Source organism: Stegostoma tigrinum, chromosome 27 (assembly GCF_030684315.1).
Source record: "Stegostoma tigrinum isolate sSteTig4 chromosome 27, sSteTig4.hap1, whole genome shotgun sequence".
Classification (NCBI taxonomy): Eukaryota; Metazoa; Chordata; class Chondrichthyes; order Orectolobiformes; family Stegostomatidae; genus Stegostoma; species Stegostoma tigrinum.
Window position 1 is genome coordinate 43,327,062 of NC_081380.1, and position 19,554 is coordinate 43,346,615.

The 19,554-nt window shown below is 41.8% G+C and overlaps 1 protein-coding gene across 2 annotated transcripts in view; it reads left to right on the forward strand.

Moving 5' to 3' along the window:
• brip1 (BRCA1 interacting helicase 1) overlaps nt 1–19,554 on the forward strand; it is a 243,832-nt gene that overhangs the window by 63,351 nt on the left and 160,927 nt on the right. For both annotated transcript variants that reach the window (XM_059655417.1, XM_059655418.1), the window contains exon 7: nt 8,281–8,568. In XM_059655417.1, coding sequence (XP_059511400.1) covers nt 8,281–8,568 — 288 coding nt within the window. The remainder of the gene's footprint in view (nt 1–8,280; nt 8,569–19,554) is intronic.

Genomic DNA, 19,554 nt, shown 5'->3' on the forward strand with positions numbered 1-19,554 from the left:
CTCCTCCTCTCAGTCCGCAAGGGAGTGGGTCTTTATTTTGTTCCAGATGTAAGCTGGTTCACTGAGCTTGAAGGTTTGTTCCCAGACATTTCATCACCATTCTAGGTAACATCATCAGTGAGCCTCCAACGAAGCGCTGGTGTTATGTCCCGCTTTCTATTTATCTGGTTAGGCTTCCTTGGGTTGGTGATGTTATTTCCTGCGTTGGTGATGTCATTTCCTGTTCTGTTTCTCAGGGGATGGTAGATTGGCTCCAAATCAGTGTGTTTGTTGATGGAGTTCCAGTTGGAATGCCATGCTTCTAGGGATTCTCGTGCATGTCTCTGTTTGGCTTGTCCTAGGATGGATGTGTTGTCCCAATCAAAGTGGTGTCCTTTCTTATCTGTATGTAAGGATACGAGTGATAGTGGGTCATGTTGTTTTGTGGCTAGTTGATGTTCATGTATCCTGGTGGCTAGCTTTCTGCCAGTTTGTCCAATGTAGTGTTTGTCACAGTTCTTGCAAGGTATTTTGTAGATGACGTTCGTTTTATTTGTTGTCTGTAGAGGGTCTTTTAAGTTCATTAGCTGCTGTTTTAGTGTGTTGGTGGGTTTGTGGGCTACCCTGATGCCAAGAGGTCCGAGTAGCCTGGCAGTCATTTCGGAAATGTCTTTGACGTAGGGGAGAGTGGTTATGGTCTCTGAGCCCGTTTTGTCTGTTTGTTTGGGTTTATTGCTGAGGAATTGGCAGACTGTGTTCATAAGGTACCTATTCTTTTTGAATACGCTGTATAGGTGATTTTCTTCTGCTCTGTGTAGTTCCTTTGTGCTGCAGTGTGTGGTGGCTCATTGGAATAATGTTCTAATGCAGCTTTGTTGTGGGTGTTGCGATGGTTGCTCCTATAGTTCAGTATTTGGTCCGTATGTGGTGTTTTCCTGTAGACGCTGGTTTGAAGTTCCCCATTGGCTGCTCGCTCTACTGTGACATCTAGGAATGGCAGTTTATTGTTGTTTTCCTCCTCTCTTGTGAATGTTATATCAGGAAGGGTATTATTGATGGTCTTGAATGTTTCCTCTAATTTGTTTTGTTTAGTGATGACAAAGGTGTCATCCACATAGCGGACCCAAAGTTTGGGTTGGATGATTGGCAGAGCTGTTTGTTTGAGTCTCTGCATTACTGCCTCTGCTAAGAACCCTGATATTGGAGATCCCATGGGTGTACCGTTGGTTTGTCTGCAGGTTTTGTTATTGAAAGTGAAATGTGTGGTAAGGCATACATCCTCTAGCTTGATGATGTTTTCCTTGCTGATGAGGTTGGTGGTGTCTGGTGTATGTGTCTTCTGTTCTTCTAATAGTGTCATCAGTGTTTCTTTGGCCAAATAGTGGAACATAATTGCCAGAAGACTCATACAGAAGTTGTTGTTTGAACAACTGAAATGTGTAAACAATTTTTACAGCTGGGCATTTTGTACAAAATATCTAAATTTACAGGTGGTACATAATTAGGTCCAGTGCCCAATGTTAATGAACATGCAATAATGTAGAAGAATTTTGGCATGCTGCATAAATGAGCAACCAGATTCCTAGTGTAAAGACTTTGTTGAAAATATCTTGTTCATTGTTTGTGTGTTTTAATATATAATTTTTAGTTTTAGGAATAAGGAGGAATGAATTTTCAGCAATAGAAAATGGGATAAATACAACTGAAGCACATGGGAATGCTATTAGCAGTTTGGGGTCATGTTCCTTTAAGACGTTAACAGCTAGAAGGATAAGATCAGAAGTAGAAGGTGAGCTTGCTGGGCTGGAGATGTTGTGACTGCGCTGCTTTCAATGGTCCAGCAAGTCTGTTTGTTTTGGACTTTTAAAGCTAAATTAGTTAAAACCATTCAGTGAACATTGAAAAACTGTGCAAACGCTTATTTGTTCAGGTGTAAAGGTAATTGTAAATGACATACCTAATCTCAGCATCACTTTCAGGATAGCTCAGAACAGGCTAGGTCATCATGAGGAAGGGTCACTGGATCCGATACATTAACTCTGATTTCTCTTCACAGATGCTGCTAGACCTGCTGAGCTTTGCCAGCAAGTTCTGTTTTTTAGATCATCATGCGAATGGGTGGAACTTAAGATTTCCAATTAAATTCCATTCCCTACAGTGTTGGAAACAGGCCCTTCGGCTCAACAAGTCCACACCAACCCTCAGACCCTCTCACCCAGATCTATCCCCCATAACCCACCTAACCTGCACATCCGGGAACACTATAGGCAATTTAGCATGGCCAATCCACCTAGGCTGCAGACCTTTGGAACGTGGGTGGAAACCCATGCAGACATGGGGAGAATGTGCAAACTCCATGCCGACAGTCGCCCGAGGGTGGAATTGAATCCGGGTCTCTGATGCTGTGAGGCAGCAGTGCTAACCACTGGTCCTTTGGTTTCAGTTGCTAGGAGGCCAATTAGATGCAGCTTGAAGCTGAAAAAAGTGGCAAATCAAAGTAGTTGTTTCAGGAAGCACAAGGACTGGTGTTAACAGACTCCAGCCAATGAGTTGAATGAAGCCTGCATCAGTACTTGCTTAATGTAGCTGAGAAAGCTTGGAATTTAGAGAAATTTGATGACAGCTCTATGTGGCAACTTGATAAAAGCTGAAATTGTGTTATAATTAAACATTTGGGAACAGTATTGGAATTCTGGAGAACTCGAGGAAAGGAGATTGAACAAGGTAGTGTGAGAAATCATTGATGCATGACAAGGTGGAGAGGTTTGAGGGCATTTAGATTGGATTTTAAAAAGTAAAGACCTGTAATCCCTTGTGTGGGTGACAGAGTCTAATGATGTTTGGTGACCCACATCACCACCAACATTTAGATTTGTGTTGACCACACTAGCTTTTAAAAGGCCTGACAGAGAGGTATTTGACCATGCTAACAAAGTGTGGAGGTGGATGAACACAGTAGGCCAAGCAGCATCTTAGGAGCACAAAAGCTGACGTTTCGGGCCTAGACCCTTCATCAGAAAAGAGGGACGGGGAGAGGGTTCTGAAATAAATAGGGAGAGAGGGAGAGGCGGATCGAAGTTGGATAGAGGAGATGATAGGTAGAGAGGAGACAGACAAGTTAAAGGGGTGGGGATGGAGCCTGTAGAGGTGAGTATAGGTGGGGAGGTAAGGGGAGGATAGGTCAGTCTGGGGAGGACGGACAGGTCAAGGGGTGGGATGAGGTGAGTAGTTAGGAAATGGAGGTGCAGGTTGAGGTGGGAGGAAGGGATAGGTGAGAGGAAGAACAGGTTTGGGAGGCGGGGACGAGCTGGGCTGGTTTTTGGATGCAGTGGGTGGAGGGGAGATTTTGAAGCTGGTGAAATCCACATTGATACCATTGGGCTGCAGAGTTTCTCAGTGGAATATGGGTTGCTGTTCCTGCAACCTTCGGATGGCATTGTTGTGGCAGTGAGATAATTTCAAGCCCACCGACTCCCACAGCTCTCTCCCTATTTATTTCAGAACCCTCTCCCCATCCCCCTTTTCTGATGAAGAGTCTAGGCCCAAAACGTCAGCTTTTGTGCTCCCAAGATGCTGCTTGGCCTGCTGTGTTCATCCACCTCCACACTTTGTTATCGCGGATTCTCCAGCATCTGCACTTCCCATTATCTCAGGTATTTGATCATAGTTTGTCTGCTAACTCATATTAGCTCATGTTAATCTTGAGTGTTGGATTCTAAGTTGTGTGTATATATACAATATATGGTTGAGAATCATTCCCTTATCCACTGCCAATATCTTTTTAATACTTAGATAATAAAATGTGAGGCTGGATGAACACAGCAGGCCAAGCAGCATCTCAGGAGCACAAAAGCTGACGTTTCGGGCCTAGACCCTTCATCAGAGAGGGGGATGGGGAGAGGGAACTGGAATAAATAGGGAGAGAGGGGGAGGCGGACCGAAGATGGAGAGTAAAGAAGATGGGTGGAGAGAGTATAGGTGGGGAGGTAGGGAGGGGATAGGTCAGTCCAGGGAAGACGGACAGGTCAAGGAGGTGGGATGAGGTTAGTAGGTAGATGGGGGTGCGGCTTGGGGTGGGAGGAAGGAATGGGTGAGAGGAAGAACCGGTTAGGGAGGCAGAGACAGGTTGGACTGGTTTTGGGATGCAGTGGGTGGGGGGGAAGAGCTGGGCTGGTTGTGTGGTGCAGTGGGGGGAGGTGACGAACTGGGCTGGTTTAGGGATGCAGTAGGGGAAGGGGAGATTTTGAAACTGGTGACGTCCACATTGATACCATTAGGCTGCAGGGTTCTCAGGCGGAATATGAGTTGCTGTTCCTGCAACCTTCGGGTGGCATCATTGTGGCAGTGCAGGAGGCCCATGATGGACATGTCATCTAGAGAATGGGAGGGGGAGTGGAAATGGTTTGCGACTGGGAGGTGCAGTTGTTTATTGCGAACTGAGCGGAGGTGTTCTGCAAAGCGGTCCCCAAGCCTCCGCTTGGTTTCCCCAATGTAGAGGATGCCGCACCGGGTACAGTGGATGCAGTATACCACATTGGCAGATGTGCAGGTGAACCTCTGCTTAATGTGGAATGTCATCTTGGGGCCTGGTATAGGGGTGAGGGAGGAGGTGTGGGGACAAGTGTAGCATTTCCTGCGGTTGCAGGGGAAGGTGCCGGGTGTGGTGGGGTTGGAGGGCAGTGTGGAGCGAACAAGGGAGTCACGGAGAGAGTGGTCTCTCCGGAAAGCAGACAAGGGTGGGGATGGAAAAATGTCTTGGGTGGTGGGGTCGGATTGTAAATGGCGGAAGTGTCGGAGGATGATGCGTTGTATCCGGAGGTTGGTAGGGTGGTGTGTGAGAACGAGGGGGATCCTCTTAGGGCGGTTGTGGCGGGGGCGGGGTGGGATGTGTTGCGGGAAATACGGGAGACGTGGTCAAGGGCGTTCTCGATCACTGTGGGGGCGAAAGTTGCGGTCCTTGAAGAACTTGGACATCTGGGATGTGCGGGAGTGGAATGTCTTATCGTGGGAGCAGATGCAGCAGAGGCGGAGGAATTGGGAATAGGGGATGGAATTTTTGCAGGAGGGTGGGTGGGAGGAGGTGTATTCTAGGTAGCTGTGGGAGTCGGTGGGCTTGAAATGGACATCAGTTACAAGCTGGTTGCCTGAGATGGAGACTGAGAGGTCCAGGAAGTTGAGGGATGTGCTGGAGATGGCCCAGGTGAACTGAAGGTTGGGGTGGAAGGTGTTGGTGAAGTGGATGAACTGTTCGAGCTCCTCTGGGGAGCAAGAGGCGGCGCCGATACAGTCATCAATGTACCGGAGGAAGAGGTGGGATTGGGGCCTGTGTAGATGCGGAAGAGGGACTGTTCCACGTAACCTACAAAGAGGCAGGCATAGCTGGGGCCCATGCGGGTGCCCATGGCCACCCCCTTTGTCTGTAGGAAGTGGGAGGAGTCAAAAGAGAAGTTGTTGAGTGTGAGGACGAGTTCAGCTAGGCGGATGAGAGTGTCGGTGGAGGGGGACTGGTCGGGCCTGCGGGATAGGAAGAAGCGGAGGGCCTTGAGGCCATCTCCATGCGGAATGCAGGTGTACAGGGACTGGACGTCCATGGTGAATATGAGGTGTTGGGGGCCAGGGAATTGGAAGTCCTGGACAAGGTGGAGCGCGTTTGTGGTGTCACGGACGTAGGTGGGGAGTTCCTGGACCAAAGGGGAGAAAATGGAGTCCAGATAGGTGGAGACCCCCACTGCACCACACAACCAGCCCAGCTCTTCCCCCCCCACCCACTGCATCCCAAAACCAGTCCAACCTGTCTCTGCCTCCCTAACCGGTTCTTCCTCTCACCCATCCCTTCCTCCCACCCTAAGCCGCACCCCCATCTACCTACTAACCTCATCCCACCTCCTTGACCTGTCCGTCTTCCCTGGACTGACCTATCCCCTCCCTACCTCCCCACCTATACTCTCTCCACCTATCTTCTTTACTCTCCATCTTCGGTCTGCCTCCCCCTCTCTCCCTATTTATTCCAGTTCCCTCTCCCCATCCCCCTCTCTGATGAAGGGTCTAGGCCCGAAACGTCAGCTTTTGTGCTCCTGAGATGCTGCTTGGCCTGCTGTGTTCATCCAGCCTCACATTTTATTATCTTGGAATTCTCCAGCATCTGCAGTTCCCATTATCTCTTTTAAATACTTATTGCTTATGAATGTTTTGTTCAAGTTTATACAATTAAGATTTGTTTTGGTATTTCAATTTAAGTGTGGAATCCTATAGTTTATTTTATTACCCTTGCTTCTTCCATGCGTTCCGTTTTCCAGACATTATGCTAGTTGGTGATCTGGCTTCTTAAAATTACTTCAAGGTGTAGGGGCTTCACTGGCCAGAAAAGCATTTATTGCCCTTCCCTAATTGCACCTACACACACACACACACACACACACACACACACACACACACACACACACACACACACACACACACACACACACACCGTAAAGGAACAGTGGTGCTCTTTGGTATCTGCTGCCCGTATCTTTCTAGATGGCAGTAGTCGTAGGTTTGGAAGGTGCTGTCTAAGGGGCCTTGGTGATTCGTACAATGTACTTTGTAGATGGTACACACTGCTGCTACTTTGCATTGGTGATTGAGGGAGTGAATGTTGATACTGGTGGATTTGTTACCAATCAAACAAGCTGTTTTGCTCTGGATGGTGGAAGACTTCTTATTGGGTTGCACTCATCCAGCAAGTGGAGAGTGGTCAATCACACTCTTGACTTGTGCGTTGCAGGTAGTGTACAGGCTTTGGAAGACAGGAGGTAAGTTGCTTACTGCAGAATTCTTAGCCTTAACTTGCTCTTGTAGCCAATGTATTTATATGGTAGTCCACGTCAGTTTCTAGTCTATGGTAACTCCTATTCCTTGATGGTAAGACCATTGAATGTCAAGGGTTGATAGTTATATTCCCTCGTTGGTTGTCATTGTCTGGGATTTGTGTGGGGCAAATGTTACATACAGGTTGGCTAACTCAGATTTGTATATTGTTCATGTGCACATGGATTCAGTCTGCTTCATTATCTAAGGAGTGGTAAATGGTGTTGAACATTATGCAATCATAAGTGAACTTCTCCACTTCTGACTTTGGAATATGGGGTTGGTCATTGGTGAAGCAGGTCAAGATAGATTTCCGACTAGTTCCAGAGTCTACAAATGCTAGGGCTCTTTGATACTACACTATCAAATGTGGCCCTAATCCTGGCAGAACCCAAGTTGAGCATTTGTGAGCAAATCATTGCTAAGGAAATGCCACTTGATAGTTTTGTTGATGACTGCTTTGCTCACATAAATGCAGAATGCAAATAAAATATTGAGATGTATTGCTAATATTATGATTTCTTTAATTTAAGGATGTGATATTGAATTCATACCTGGCTTTTGTGAGCATGCATATGAGTGTGCACGTGGATAATGCATTTGGAACTCTTAGTGTTATATGAACAATGTGGGATTAGTACGTGAGACAAGGAGGCAATGAGGCAGTTTCCTGAACGTTGTGGAATCACTTTTGATGAATTACACTCTCTTTTAAAGTGTTACTTTCTGAAGAAGGTGGCACAGGGTATTTGGACCTCGGCAGGTTCTCTGGCATTGGATCTTATGAACTAATTTGAAGTGAAAGCTGTCAGGAAATTTTAAACACATTCAAATGCTGGGATAGATTCCCATTTGGCAAGGTGCAAAAGATTTTTTTCAAATTGACTTGGACCAATTTCAATTTTAAAAGCATACAGAACTATTCATTCTAAAATCACTGTAAGGAAACAACTAGAGTTCAAGGGTATGCTTGTTGGACCAAAAGGTTTCTGTCCAAAATATTTTTATATGCTATTTGTTTGCTTTGGTGATCCTAGGAATTAGAGACATGTTTTTAGATTTGAAGACATTTGTTTGGTATGTTTTGACACAGTCTAAAAGCCACCCCCCTCCCCCAACCCTAGTCCCAAAACTTCAAGACTAGGGTAGTAATTCTTGGAGCTACTGATCTGTAACAAGAATAGAGTAGCAGCTTGCCTTTGACTACTTCTAAATTCTCAATTGAGAATTACAATGTCTTGTAATGAACTGCAATTAATTATATTGGTTTGCACAATTTTGCTTTTTGTTTATGCAAGTAATATAGTTGTAAAATCTTTTTGAAGCCCAAATATATTGAAAGTATTCATGGAATGATTAAAATGTAAATTGTAAGGTAATAATCATATTTCACACTGCAGAATATTGCACATTAGTGGTGGTATTAAATTATATGCTTTCTTTCCTTCACAGATACCTAGTCCTTGTACCTTGTGTACTTGCGTTACTTCAAACACAAGTGGAAAAGATGAACATGATACAAAAGTGAAGAATAATGGAAAAACACAAGTCCCAAAGATATTTTTTGGGACTCGTACACACAAGCAAATAACACAAATCACTCGTGAGCTGCGTCGCACTAATTATTCATATGTTCGGATGACCATCCTATCCAGCAGAGATCACACCTGTGTCCATCCTGAGGTCTCGGGTACCTGCAACAGGAATGAGAAGTGCAAGGATCTACTGGAAGGAAAAGATGTAAGTAATATTTACTCAGTTCTGTTTGTTAACTGGCTAGTCATTGGTGTGCTACAAACCCAGGAACAGGATGTAAACCATTCAGTCCTTTGTGACTGCTCTGGCATTCAATAAGATCTTGGCTGATCTGATTGTAACCTCAAATCCACATTCCCTCCTATCTCTGATAACTTTTCAACTCTTTTTGCTTAACAGCATTCTGTCTACCTCTGCCTAAAAATCATTCAGGACTCTAAGACTCCAGTGATTTTCTGAGGGAGAGGGAGAGAGGGACTTTGCCTACTCAATGTTTCAAATGGTTGACCCCTGGTTTCTAACCTGTGACCCTAGTTCAAGGAGGGGATATTTCATAAGAAGAAACATCTTCCCCATATCTACCATGTCAGACCCTTCAGAATGTTTTATATTTCAATCAAATTACCTCACATTCTTCCAAACACCAACATGTATAGGCCTCGCCTGTCTAGTGTTCCTTTATTAACCAACCCATTCACTCCAAATATTAGTCTAGTAAACATTCTCCAATACATCCTTCCTCAAATTACTCCAGATACATTTTCACCAGGGCCCTGTGAAGTAGAAGCATTGCCTCCCTACTTTCCTATTTAATTCCCTTGTAACAAATGTTAACCCTGTTAGCTTTCTTGATTGCTGGATCTGCATTCTAATCTTTTGCAATTCATGCATGAGGACACCCAGTCTTAATTCATCTCATAGCCCTACAATCTCCCACCACATTGAATATATACTTCTATTTTATTCTTTCGAAAATGGACAGCTTCACATTTTCCCACATTGTCTTCCATTTGCCAGATCTTTGCCCACTCACATAACTTATCATATCTTTTTATAAACTCCTTGTGTTCTATTCACAATTTAATTTCCTATCTATCTTTCTGTCATCAGCCAATTTGGCAACTGTATCTTCTGTCCTCTCATTGAAATCATTTAAACAAATTATAAACGTTGGGGTCCTAGCACCAATTCCTGTGGTACTCCACTTGTTACATCTTGCTAACCTGAAAAGTACCATTTATGCCAACTCTCTGCTGGCCAGACTTCTATCCATTCTATGCTACTTACTACACCATGAGCTTTAATTTTCCACTGTGGCACCTTATCAAGTGCATTATGGAAATCAAAGTATAGTGCATCCATCCGTTCTCTTTTATCCACAGCATATGCTATCTTAGAATATCTTGGGCAGACTTCTTTCTTCTTCATCGCTAAGTGGTGTTAGAAACTACAGACGGTTTATTCAATACCATTGCACATCAAAAATGCAAGAATTCAGTTCTGTGTTAGTTAAATAGTCCCATCCTACTGCTTCATTTATGACTCAGCAAATACATATTAGCCCTGATGAATTAGCTCTGATGAAGGGTCTAGGCCCGAAACGTCAGCTTTTGTGCTCCTGAGATGCTGCTTGGCCTGCTGTGTTCATCCAGCCTCACATTTTATTATCTTGGAATCTCCAGCATCTGCAGTTCCCATTATCTCTGATACATATTAGCCCTGTTGTCTCAAATGTTTGTATTTCTGATTGCAGGAACTGATAGGAGTTTTAGTATTCTGCATTTCAATTTCATGCAGGGCTTTGCGTTGTAACTATGTATAATCTCATAGACAAACAGCCACAGGTCATTATGGTTGTGCAAGACAGATAAATAATTTAGTTTTGAAAAACTGGATCTAACAACATAAGCTTTGACGCAACCATATTGATGATTGTTGAATTTTACAGTAAAATTGATGGAAATATATTTGTGAACTCTTCAGTACCACCTTCTTTCAATTGGTAGAAACACATTGGTCTTGATTATTTCTGTAACATTCTGTTTGCACGTCTTGCAGATAATTCCTGATTGGTTAAATACAGCGGACTGTCAGAAAATGTACAAGTTAAATTAGATTTTAAAACACAAACCTGCTGGTTTAGTTGTCTGCCAATAATTCAGAGCACCTATTTAATATGCAAAGTGGAGACAATCCTTTAAGTTAATGTTGATGACTTGCATCTAGTAGTGAAGGATTCCTTTGGTTTGCAGAGGATGCATGAACATTGGCAGTTGTGTTCTGAAGCAGCCCCAGAGAATTAACTGAGAATTAACTGCTTTGCGCAGATTGTAAGCTAATGAAAGGTAGAGTCCCTGTTGGAAGATTTCTGTCATTTTAGCTGGAGCACCACATATCTATTGTATTTGCCAGTTTAGCTTAACCCTGTAGATGGTTTGCTTTTGCAATTTGATAAACTTCATTTGTTTAGAACCTTTAAAAAAATAATGTATACTCATGAATACAGAAAAGAGTCAGAATCTGCAATGCTGGGGTCACAATTCAACCTGATTACAGAATTTTGGTGGCTCACATTGATCTGAACTGGAGTCAAAAGCCACTGCTTTTCTTGGATATTGATGACTGATACACAAATGAAATACTGCAGATGCTGGAGATCTGAAACCTCAACAAAACTGCTGAACAGACTCAGCAGGTCAAGCAACATCTGTGGAGAGAAAGTTATGTTTTGGACTGATGACCTTGTGTCAAAGCAGAAGGAAAGGCAATGGAAGGAATCAAGAAGTAGGAAGAACAAGGCAGTAGATTTTTGATAGGGCGCAGGGGGAATTAGCTATTAAAAGTTTCGTGGTGCAACAGCCAAAAAGACATTGCTCTGAATGTTGACTTTTAATTGCAAAGTATCAGTCAGTGTGTCTGTTGACTGATACACTTCAATTCTGGTTTGTCACTTTGATGCCTTCCTGCTGAATTTGTTAATACTAGCTAAAAAAAACAATGATTTTGTAAAGTATAAAGGGAAGCTGTAGATCCTTGGTAGAATTCTGAGATTGGTCAGGCACTCAGATGACTATCTTTTGCCTTCAGCCTCTGTAGTGAGAACGTTTTACATTGTTGGATCTTCTGAAATGAAAAGCATTGGCAGTGTTTGTCAGTAGCAATCATGTTCGTTTGAATCCATTTGCAAGGGGGTGCCACTACTTGCACAGTTTGCTTTTTACTAAGAATTCATAAAAACCTAGAGTTTGCTTACTTTTAACATCATTTCCATTGTGGATATTTTCTGATAATTTACCTTTTCAATGATCAAGTATATTAGGCATTTTCCAGGACTCCACGAATTGAATGAAATTGGAAAAGTTTGACAGTGCGATGTGGTGCCAACAGTTCTGGTTCAATTCCCACAGTGCTGCTCAGCCCCTTTCTCCCTTGCTCTCCGTTGCTCCCTCTCTCACTGTAATGCAAGAGCATCCACATAGCCCTCTGGGAGTAGGTGAAAATACCTTTACTTTTATGTATGCTGAGCACCATCACAGTCTCTGTTAAAACTAGAGAAATAGATTGCAAGTTGGTAATTTTTTTTTGAGCTGGTTTATTTTCCAGTATTGACACAGCTGCAAAGTTTATATTTTTAAAAATGAAATGAATTTCAAGGCTATAGCCTTTGGGACCCAGATTCTTGTTCAGACCAAGAACCATCTAACATTAATACTTTTGCTTAGATTTGTAAGTCATTCTGCTTCTTCCAGGACTTACTCCATAAACATGTTTCCACTGTATACTTTATTTGATAAAATAAAAATGTTTGAGTGTGGGTATGTGTAATTTTCAACATTGAATTAATAAAGAATACTGAATACTACAGCTTCCAGGAAATAAACCTTACAACAGTTTTCTTTTACTACTGATATGTTTCTCTAATTTAATTTCTCATAGATTGTAGCATTAACAAGAACTGAGTGTACCTTGTTTTGTTATAAACAGTACAGCTAATTGCAGAAAGTTCATATGAGGTATAATTTTAAAATTCCTATGCTCTGACTCCTGGAATTTTATTAAAGAATGGAAATTGGCATAGATCGGGATAGACACTTTTAACCTAGAGTTTACACATAATAAAAAGAGAGTAGTCCGTTGACAAGGCTCCTTGGGGACTGGGTGTAGTGGAAAAGTCTAGCAGGCCACGGTACAACTGAATTGTTGTGAGATATCATCAATTATTGTAACACAAACCTTGCGTCATATCTACCTTTTAAGAAATTCTGGTACCGCAGCCCTGGGTGGCAATTAACGTAAAGAATATAGCCACTCAGTCATTGAGTTTTGTAAAAGCTTGTGTCAGAATGACAGAAACAGACTTCTGCCTATCAGGCATAGCTGATCATTTATGTTGCACCTTCTACAGCCCCAGGGTAGATTGGAATTGTAATAATCAGCAATTATAGTGGCACCATTGTTATGTATGTTTAGAAACAGTTTATTGTCAGATGATAAATAGATAGTTGACAGATTGAGTGTGAACGGATGTTTAGAGACACATTTAATATATGATCACGCTTCCAGTGACAGTTATATCCTAACACTTGTGTTACAGAATTGTAATAGATAGTTTTTCTAATTTTGCAGCCTGTAGCGGTAACAGGGTTAAAATACCAGAGGATTGTGTATATTAGAGAATTGATCTGGAAATATTGAATCAAGTATTGTATTGTAAACTAATGCCATTATCCCTTGCATAAATATCATTTAAACAGTCCAAATTTTTTCTTGTTTTCAGAAATGCAGAGTTCCATAATCATCCATTCTGAGTTGAGCATTGTTTTATTTTAATAAAGACAATGTAATATGAGTGATGGTGAATTCCAAGGATCCTGAGATAATTCTAACAGTTTAGATTTTTGTGCAAATAGCAGTACAAGTGAATATCTTTGACTCAGTTGTGTGGTTTTATTTTTAATGTGATTTGGAAATTAGAAACTGCAATTTCAGTGGAATGCGATTACATTTAATTTTTACATGTAGAGATTTGGGTGGATTGTACTAGCAATTTGGTATCATGACAATGCAATGAAACTGTGGAGAAGATTTGGAATACTTGGTGCCCTTATTTAAGGCAAGCATCTTAGAAACTCTCTGTGCGAATGTTACTTCAGCTGAGTCACAGGACCTATTCTGAGGCAGCTGCCTCTGCTTTAGCCACCGGGTTGTCTGTTCTCTAGCTAACTGTTCTCCTCAGCTGCTTTTATGCTTGTTTACTTGACTGGCTGGAAGGCTGATTTGTTGACAAGTTCAGTGTTCTTTTGAGTTGACTTTAGTTGTAATCTAAGATCTGATAACAGAATAGACCACACGAAGACTATCGTCATTCATAGTTTGAATTCTGGGAAACTGGAGACCACGTTGCTACATTCAGCTTACATATCCCAATGTCTGGTCTCCAGATCAGTTTTCTGAGGATCCTTGGGTATAGAAGGTAGTATTAACAGCTTAAACTTAAAGACAGTTTTCTTGGACTATGGATTAACACAGCGCTCATGTAAAAATAATAATCATCATGGCATTTCTGTCCTGTCCAGGGAGCAAGTACTTGATCAGCACTGGTGACCCATTGGTGAAAGATTAGAAATTTTGAGTTTCAGAACACTTAGATGGGATGGGTGGAAGAAGACGAAAAGATAGCCTGTTCTTCAATGTCATAAATGCCACTGTGCTAACATGCCGTACTGTCTTGAAGATTCAGGGTTCATTTTGACAATCAAAATCAAAAGCATTACTTACAATTTACAGTGTATGAACAGATTGTTCAGCTTAACTGATCTGTACTTGTATTTATACTCCACCTGAGCATTCTCCAAATAACTCATCTCACCCTATCCTTCTATTCATTTGTCCCTTGTGTGTTTATCTAGCATTTCCAATAAATGCATCTGTGCTTGTGACCTTAATTACTTGTGGTAGAAAATACTCCATTCTCGTCACTCCCTGGGTAACAAGGTTTCTTCTGCATCTTTGTTAAATTTATGAGCCTCTTATATTTATGAGATGTTTTGGATTGCACAAGTGGAAGCATCTTGACATGTATTGAACCACTTCATATTTTTAAAGCTTTTTATTGCTTTACCTTTTTTTCTAGAGTAAAAAAATCCCAGTTTGTTCAGGCTATCTTGATAACTAGACATTTTCAATATTAGCATTATGCTTGTAAATTTCTTTTTACATCTTCCCTAGAGAAAATGTAGCATGGAGACAGAGCCAGGTTCAAAGTACACGGGAGCTATGGGTGAATTCACTTCCAAAATTCACTGCTATACCCAGGAAAATTCATGAGGATAGGATTCATTTACCTGCCCACTTACTGACCACGGTATCTTGTAGCCCTGGCACCCTAACGCCATGTTTACCTCACGTATTCACCTTTTGACAGCAGGTATCAAAGTGGCTGTCTGTGATTCAGGACTTCTAATTATCGCAATATGGCTGATAACTGCTCTGAATAGGGAGTGTGGATTTCCTTTGCCTGACATTTCTGTACCTCGTGAGAACTGACAGAATTGCAGTATGGTTCTGCATTTCTGAAAAAACCCAAACAGAATCTCCAGTCAGAAATGCAGATTTCTTTTGTGATGCAAATATTGAAAGACAAGAGTGGCAATCTGCGTAAGAATACCATTCCTCAGAAAATCACCATTTTGTTTTTCTATTCTTTCTACCAAAGTAAGCTATATATTCCCATCAGGCAAATTTTTTGTCCACTTAGTTTAATCCATCTGTAGTTCCACCTGTTTAATTAAATAATGTCATCAGATCTTTTACCTCCATCTGAATCATCAGATTGCATCTTAGTTTCTCATGTCATCTGTATTATGAAATCTCTTGACATTGCAGTCCTCCTTCAGTACTGCATTGTATGTCAACTAAAACTGAGTTTCTTGAATTCTGACTCTGAGGTGAGAGCACTGCTAAAGGGATAAGCTGGTATATTAAAGCACAGATATTTTAAGTGCTGCTTAATTGCATTGGGATGAATAAAAAACAATTTTAATGCTTGTTTCTCAGTACCACATGTCCTTGAAGAGTAAAGTTATTTCTTCTAACATATTTCATTGAACTCCATGCAGGAATCTTATTGACACTAATGTTTTGTGAGCACATTGTGCTATTAATTCTATGGAAATAGTGATACTGTTATTTCTCACTGCGGGTTCAGTTGAATGAATTGAGTGTTGGCTTTATAACATCTGCAGTCATCTCAGTAGACTTGAATTAAGTTTATGTCACAGAACTGCTTTTTATTTCCAAGTCTTATCAATGCGATTGAACTGTGTTTACAAGTGCTACGCATACATTTACTGAACACCGGCAGCAGGTTTCCGTAACAAGTGTATTGCACCTTGCCTAGAAAAAAAAACTCACTCCAACACTCCTGAATCTAATCTCAACTGATTTTATTTCCTTGTCCTCCCGTGGTCGAGCACCATTTATGTTTGAAAAGAGTATCAATATTCTTTTTCCCGTGTTTCTCTCAATGTTGATCCAGGAGACCATGAGACCACAAGATATCACAGCAGAATTATACCATTCAGCCCATCGAGTCTGCTCCACCATTCGATCATGGCTGATATGTTTCTCAATCCCATTCTCCTGCCTTCTCCCCATAACTTTTGATCCCCTTATTAATCAAGAACCTGTCTATGTCTGTCTTAAATACATTCAATGACTTGGCCTTCACAGCCCTCTGCAGCAGTGAGTTCTGTAGAGTCAATACCCTCTGGCTGAAGAAATTCTCATTTTAGTTCGAAAGGATTGTCCCTTCACTCTGAGACTGAGCCCTGGGTCCTAGCCTCTCTTACTAGTGGAATATCTTCTCCACATTCACTGTACCCAGGCCATTCAATATCCTTTAAATTTCAATGAGATTTCCTCTCATCCATCAAGTACAGGCCCAGAGTCCTCAACCACTCATCATATGACAAAGCCCTTCATCCCCAGGATCAGATCTGTAAACTTCCTGTGGATTCCCTTCAATGCCTGAACATCTTTCCTTAGATACTGGACCCAAAACTGTGCTTCACATTCCAAATGCAGTCTGACCAGAGCCTTTGTAGTGAAATGAACGCTAACATTGCATTTGCCGTCCCAACTGCCAACCAAATCTGCATGTTAACCTTAAGAGAATCCTGAACAAGGACTCCCAACTTCCTTTGCGCTTTAGAATTCACAAGTCTTTCCTCATTTAGAAAATAGTTTATGCCTCTATTCTTTCCACAAAATGTGCAACCCCAAACATTGCCACATTGTATTCTGTCTACTGTTTCTTTGCCCACTCACCTAGCATGTCCAAGTTTGCTTGGCCTGCTGTGTTCATCCAGCTGCACACTTTGTTATCTCTCTCCATCTGTAGCTGCTTTGCTTCCTCAATACTCCCTGTCCCTCCACCTAATTTCGTGTCATCTGCAAACTGAGTGACAATGCTGTTAGTTCCTTTGTCTAGATCATTAATCTAGCACGTGAATAGCACTGGCCACAGTGGATGTCCTCCTGTCACTGGCTGTCGTCCTGAAAATAACTCCTTTTTCCCTACTGTCTGCCTTCTGCCTGAATCCCCTTCCCCTCTCCCATTTCTGAAGAAAAGTCTAGGCCCGAAACGCCAGCTTTCCTGCTCCTCTGATACTGCTTGGCCTGCTGTGTTCATCCAGCTCTACACCTTGTTATCCTCAGCCCTGTGTTGACTGCCTTCCTTCTCACAGTTTTCCTCTTATTTGCCATGCCTGAAGGTTATTTTCCTGACCCTTTCCATACTTTCTCTCATATTATTCTGGAAAATGTAACCTCTGCTGAGGCTAAAACCTCCAACTCTTTCCATAACTTTCCATGCAACTTAACCACACCTCACCCTTAACTACTTACTTTATAGCCCTCACAACAGCCCTAGTTATATGGTTTGAAGATTTTCGCAGTCCCAGCATGATTCAGGTAGAGCCTAATCCATTGGAACAGCTCCCGCTTTCCCCGGCACTGATGCCAATGTCTTGTGAATTCAAACCCATTTCTCCCACGCCAATCTTTGAGCCCCTTGCTTATGTCTGTAATCTTTTCGACCCTGTGCCAATTTGTTCATGCCTCCAGTAGTAATTTGAATATTATTATCTTTTTGGTTCTGCTACTTAGTTTAGCCCCAGCTGCTCATATTCTGTTATCAGAACCTCTTTTCGCTTTCTACTGATACCGTTGGTATCCACATGGACGACGGCAGTTGGATTTTTCCCCTTTCACACCAAGTTCCTCTGCAGCCCAGATGGATATCCTTAACCATCAGGGAGGCAGCACAGCCTTTGGGACTGTCAATCCTGACCACAGAGAACAATGTCTATTCTCCTAACTATACTATCCCCAATAACTAGTACAGTTCCCTTTTCTCTCCCCTCTTGAATGGCTCCCTATACCACGGTGCTATGGCCAGTTTGCTCAAACTCGCTACAGACCCCACTGTCAGCCACACGGGGAGCAAAAATCTCAAACCTGTTCGATAAGCTCAAGGACTGAGGCTCCTTCAGCACTACCTCTTGGATACCTCTACCCTGCCTTGCTGATAATCGCACCTTCATTGACTGAATTTGAAGTGGTTAATCTAAGGGCAGTGACTGTATCCTGAAACACCACATCCAGGTAACTCTCTCCCTCTCTGGTGAGTCACAGTGTTTGAAGCTTAGACTTCAGCCTAATAACTCTGAGCCTGAGTTCTTCAAGCAACCAACTCTTGGCTACACATGCGGTCACTATGAATCACAATGGGGTCTACCAGCTCCCACATCATGCCGGTACAGCACACCATCACTCCGGCATCTCAATTTTAATGACTTGGTTCTTGAGTTTTAAAATTTTCATAATGATCTTTCAACTTGAGCCTGAAACTATTTGCTGTATTATCAATCTGAAAACAACCAATTATAGCTAGTCAAATTAGTAGCTATTTCCAATCAAGGAAATTAACAGTGTGAACAAATGAAAGGTGTTTTCTTTAAAACATCTGCTTCCCACCCTCCCCACACAGGATGGGGATACAGCAGCATTCTGCTTAACGTCTGCTTGCAATTAACATAGAATTATGAGATTACTGAATTATTCATTAATTAGTGTTAGGAAGATGCATTTGGGCTACAACAAGAGCCATGTTGAGATTTTAAGTTTAATGTATATTTTTATGGATCTTGACATATTTGATCAGAGGACACCCTTCTGAAGGTGTACATTCTGGTTAATATTATTGGATTTTAAAACAAAGTTTTAAAAAATGTGTATTCAAATGTTACTTTCCTCCTTTGTACAATGGAGTTTTGAAGTTCCTGCAAAAATACTTTATACTTTTCTTTTGAAAGAACCGTGGCATCTTGAAGTTAGGAATGATCTTTCTCTGTGTCACAAGTGGGAGTTAAACACTATATTTGTCTATGTTATACCGTTTCTCTGTTTGAACAGTGACAGCTTGATATTGGCACTGGATAAGAAATGAAAAGTTCTGCCTTTTCTCATTCTATTTGTCCTCTGCCTTAATGATTACAAATGTCTATTACTTCAATTCATTCTGTTAACATAATGGAGTGTCTTTTCCTACTTACCAATATGGGCCATCATTATGATCCATCTATGTACATCTGTGAAGTAGCATCAACTTTTATTTTTCCGTCCATTCAAGTTTTTAACTCAGAAGATTTAAGTCACTAGTTTCATTTCAGTGGGGAAAAAAGGGCAACTATCTACCTATGGATTGAGTATCTGCCGGAAACATAAGTGATTTAACAAATAAGAAAACAGAAAGCACCCCTTTGCACGAAGAGGAAAGACTCGATTTGATTTGATTTGATTTGATTATTGTCACACGTACCAAGAAACCGTGAAAAGTATTGTTTTGTGTACTATCCAGACAAATCATACCTTACGTAAGTACGTATGGGTAATAGAACAGAATGCAGAACATAGTGTTACAGCTACAGAGAAGGTGCCAAGAAAGATTAACTCTAATATCTGAGAGGTCCCTTCGTGGTCCTTCTATAAAAATTGTGGACATGCTGAATTTTCTTAGCCTTCTGAGGAAGTAGAGGTGTTAGTGTGCTTCCTTGACTGTAGCGTTGATGTGCATTGACTAGGATAATTGGTGGTGATATTTTCTCCTAGGAATTTGAAGCTCTCAAC